This window comes from Galeopterus variegatus, unplaced genomic scaffold, assembly GCF_000696425.1.
Source record: "Galeopterus variegatus unplaced genomic scaffold, G_variegatus-3.0.2 Scaffold3172, whole genome shotgun sequence".
In the NCBI taxonomy this organism is placed as follows: domain Eukaryota; kingdom Metazoa; phylum Chordata; class Mammalia; order Dermoptera; family Cynocephalidae; genus Galeopterus; species Galeopterus variegatus.
In genome coordinates this window covers 49,881-54,313 of record NW_007729283.1, presented here as the reverse complement: position 1 = coordinate 54,313, position 4,433 = coordinate 49,881, and the positions used below count along the sequence as shown (strand labels likewise).

Sequence of the window (4,433 nt, the reverse complement as noted above, 5' to 3'; positions counted from 1 at the left end):
CTTTTTGTCTTTTTTCATGACCGGCAACGGATCGCAACCCTCAGTGTCGCGCCCGTACCGGACCAGGACCGGCTACGGGATCGCAACCCTCGGGGTTGCTCCCGCACCTCGCTCAGCCAGTGAGCGGCCGGCCTGTATGTGGGATCCGAACCCTCGGCAGGAGCGCCGCCGCACTTCCCAAGCGGCGCACAGTAGCAGTGCGCCACCGGGCCGGCCCAAAGGGATGGTCAAATTTAAGAGTAAAACTCTTATCTTAAATGCTTTGCTCTGATCAGATTCAAACATTTCATGTAACAGATTACATCTCCCATTTGCCATTTTGACCAATATCAAGAGTGTCAACATGACCAAGACTGATCCCCACAGGCTGGCCTTCCAGAGGAGCAGAGAGCACTCCATGGAAACCTGCTACAGCCAAGTACTTGACACAGTTAATTCAGTATAGCGCTGAACCAGTGCATCCAGACCAGAAGCCAAGGGTCCATTAACTCATATAGTTGCTACTGCAAGGTTGGACCCCAGCTGAGATCACACTGGAGGAGGGGCTAGTACCCCCCCAAACCAGGATGCTGAGGTGGCAGAACAGGGTTGGAGGCCAAGTTCATGCCAGGGGAAGGGCAGATTCTTCTCAGAACATGCAGTCAGCTGAGGAGCCTAGGTGCCTCTCCTGCAGTCTCGCATTTGGCCCTGGCAGATCCCTGTGTGTTGCCCCACCCTGCAACGGACCATGAAGGACCAGACACCTGCCAATGCTTCTGTCTTGATGAGCTTTCCCCGTAAATGTTGCTCCAGAAAGCCTGTTGTGGTGCCATCTGCCATGTACTATGTGCCCACTATTGCCATGTACACACGTACCACACTGGAAACTCTTTTCAGCACTATCCTGGTATCATCTCATTTACTTCTCGCAATCCTCCTAGGAAGCTAGGGGGCACTATTATCACCCTCCACTTTAGACAAGAAAACCGAGCACAGTGATTCAATAATTGGTTCAAGGTCACACACATAATAACTCATTTGAATCCAGGCAATCTGAACCCAGAGTCCAAACCCTAAGCCTCTCTTCCCTACCCTCTTAGAATCTCTCAGAATACTCACATCAGCTTCTGACATTTTGGAGGCCTGTTCTTTTATTCGTTGATACCACCATTTCTCGACATCCATTCTTGTCTGCAACGTGTACTCTTTTGTCCACTTTCCTGTGGCACTGTAAATACTTCTGGTACATCCTGGAATTACTCTCCTTTCCCATTTGATGGGATCTGGTCCACCATATAGCTGCCTTTTAAGAAGAGAGGCATAAACACCCAGTCTCTGCCAAGCAGTAGCCATTCTTCAGAAGGAGGGAAGGCCCTGAAAAAAGAGGGCAGAAAGCACACTGAGGAGATGACTGAAACCCTCTCCTGAGCTGGATATATATGGTATTAAATATATAATATAATCAATTTTAGGCACTGGGATACAGCAGTAAACAAAAACAAAGTTCCTTTCATTCATGGCACTTACATACTAGCGGGGAAGCAGATAACAAACAAACAAATATATGCTATAATCATACACTAATTAATTATATTAACTAATTAACTATATTAATCATATAATATATAGTGTAATCATGGTGAGTGCTATGGTTTTTTGGAATACAACTTTTAGGTTGGAGCCCTCCAGGATATCCAATTGTGATTCAAAATTGAACTTTAACATCCATTGGTTTCTTCCACAGGTGAATTCCGGAAATGACCTCATTGAAGAAGCTTCATATTTTATTGTTGTTTAAAGAACTGAGATGAGATTTCATCAAATATTTAAGATTCATGACTAAATAGCCTAAACTTTCTGACTTCTTAAATAATAGCATTCAAGAAGTGCTACAGTAAAAAAAAAAAAAACAGATGAAAACAGATCTTTCAAAAAAACAAGAGAAAAATAAAGAAATCTGACACACTAAACTGGTGTTAATTCTTATATTCTCTCAAAATTCTTTCCATATCTACTACGGTTTGGCCTGTTTCACAAAGGTACTGGATGATAAATGTTGCCGGGAAGGTCAGTATAGGCTTATAAAAGTGGGTTTCATGCTCATATAAAATGGCATCAGTGTTGTCATTTCAAAAGTTGGTCTGCCAAAATTCTTGACATACCAATACTCACTACATTTAACACCTCTTGCTTCTTTAGACCAAACTAAAAACAAAAAACGAAAAAAACCTCCCTATCATTTGGGCTTGACTATTTTAAAGTGCATAGATGTGTCTACAGGTATTACCGTGAACTATATAAAATTGGTTAAATATTAGCAATTCAATATGACCAATCTAATACACATACACCTTGTACAATTAAGGCAATTGCATTCATTTTTATGGCTTAAGTTTGTATATAATTAGAACTGTCTACAGGGATCACAGATTTTATGTTTCTCTTGCTAAGACAGCATTTCCATACCTTTGCAAGCCAAAGAATGCCTGCTTTTGTGGAGGGCACATAGATAGATCCCTGTGGTTTCTCCCTAGACAGCATACACTAAGAACACATAAGGAGGGTACTCCAGGCTATCGACTCAAAAAAAAAAAAGGGGGAAACAACAAAATAATAAAATACAAATTTACAAATTGACCTGAACTGCAATCTCACAAGTTTTTGGTTTCAATGCTGGTTAGCCATTAGACAGCATACACTAAGAACACATAAGGAGGGTACTCCAGGCTATCGACTCAAAAAAAAAAAGGGGGAAACAACAAAATTATAAAATACAAATTTACAAATTGACCTGAACTGCAATCTCACAAGTTTTTGGTTTCAATGCTGGTTAGCCATCGCGATGAATGATACGCAAAAGAGTGCAGACAGATCACCAATATGAGCAATATGAAGGATGGTTACTTTTTCACTTAAAATTCTAATCCTGTCTCTATAACTTACTTATTCTACATACCAAAATATAAATAACACATAATAACATTCCCTGTCTATGTAACAAAAACAAGCTTTCTAAAACTGTTTACATAATACCTGGCTCATTAATAACGTTTCCTTTACATAAATCTTTGCATAAACCAATATACTAGAGAATCCTGAAACAGATCTGGATATTTAAAAGAATTTAAAGTTCATAAAGAAGAAAAGTGCAAGCAGGTTAGAAAGTCAAAGATTATTCAATGAATGGGGGAAAATTCAAATTACAGCCCTACCTCAAATCATAAACCATAGTAAATCCGAGACAGATTAAAAATGTTTTTTAAAGTGCCATAAAAGAAGATGAAAACACAGATGAGTATTTAGTAAATCTTTACAGGGTGCATGATATTCTGTCCTGAGCATTTAAAAATAGAAAAAATTCACAAAGGAAAATATTAACAAATCTGACTTTAAATATGTAAAATATCTGTATATCAAAAATATCATGAACAAAATTAGAAAGCAAACAATTAGTTCAGAGAAAATGTTTGCCAAAACTGCAATGACAAAAGGTTATCCTAGTCTTTAAAGACCTTACACTAAAACTCTCAAAACCTAACTTAAGAAATGGGCAAAGAAAAATAGAAAAGAGGACATACAAATGGTTAATAAATACACAAAAAAGATCAACTTCACAACTAATCAAAGAAATGCACATTAAGTGCGGGCCCAGTGGCGCACTGCTACAGTGCTCCGCTTGGGAGCGCGGCGGCACTCCCGCGGAGGGTTCGGATCCCACATACAGACCGGTTCCTGCTCACTGGCTGAGCGAGGTGTGGGCGCAGCACTGAGGGTTGCGATCCCATTGCCGTCCGGTCAGGTCAGGGCACGACACTGAGGGTTGCGATCTGTTGCCGGACACGAAAAAGGACAAAAAGGAAAAAAAAATGCACATTAAAACACAAATGAAAGGGCCGGCCCGTGGCTCACTCGGGAGAGTGCGGTGCTGATAACACCAAGGCCCCGGGTTCGGATCCCATATAGGGATGGCCGGTTCGCTCACTGGCTGAGCGTGGTGCTGACAACACCAAGTCAAGGGTTAAGATCCCCTTACCGGTCATCTTTTTAAAAAAAAAAAAAAAAAAAAAACACACACACAAATGAAATATTTTGCTTATCAGATTGGCAAAAACTTATTTAAATGAAAATAAATATGCATTTTTATACACTGCTGGTGAGAATGTAAATTAATTCCACCTCCTGGGGAGCAATGTGGTAATGGGCATCAAGACCTTTCAAGAAAAGTTGACACCTTCAGGATAGGGATCCCCAAGACCACCTTCAGGTTCTAATTCGCTAGGAGGACTCATAGGAATCAGCATATAGGCGGCACTCACGTCTATAACTTATTATAGAACGTCCTGGGCTCAGCCCTATTCCCTTCCTTTACTTCCCATGCCCTGTTCTAGGCCACTCCAAGTACCCCTCCGCCAAAGCCCTGATGGGTACTGCCTCTCCCTGACATCAAGGAGCAG

The 4,433-nt window shown here is 41.0% G+C and overlaps 1 protein-coding gene across 1 annotated transcript in view; it reads right to left on the bottom strand.

The window, feature by feature from the left end:
• LARS2 (leucyl-tRNA synthetase 2, mitochondrial) overlaps positions 1-4,433 on the bottom strand; it is a 186,647-nt gene that overhangs the window by 180,251 nt on the left and 1,963 nt on the right. The window contains 1 exon segment of the mRNA XM_008584192.1: positions 1,099-1,353. Within this exon segment, the coding sequence (XP_008582414.1) occupies positions 1,099-1,332 (234 nt within the window). The 5' untranslated portion in view covers positions 1,333-1,353.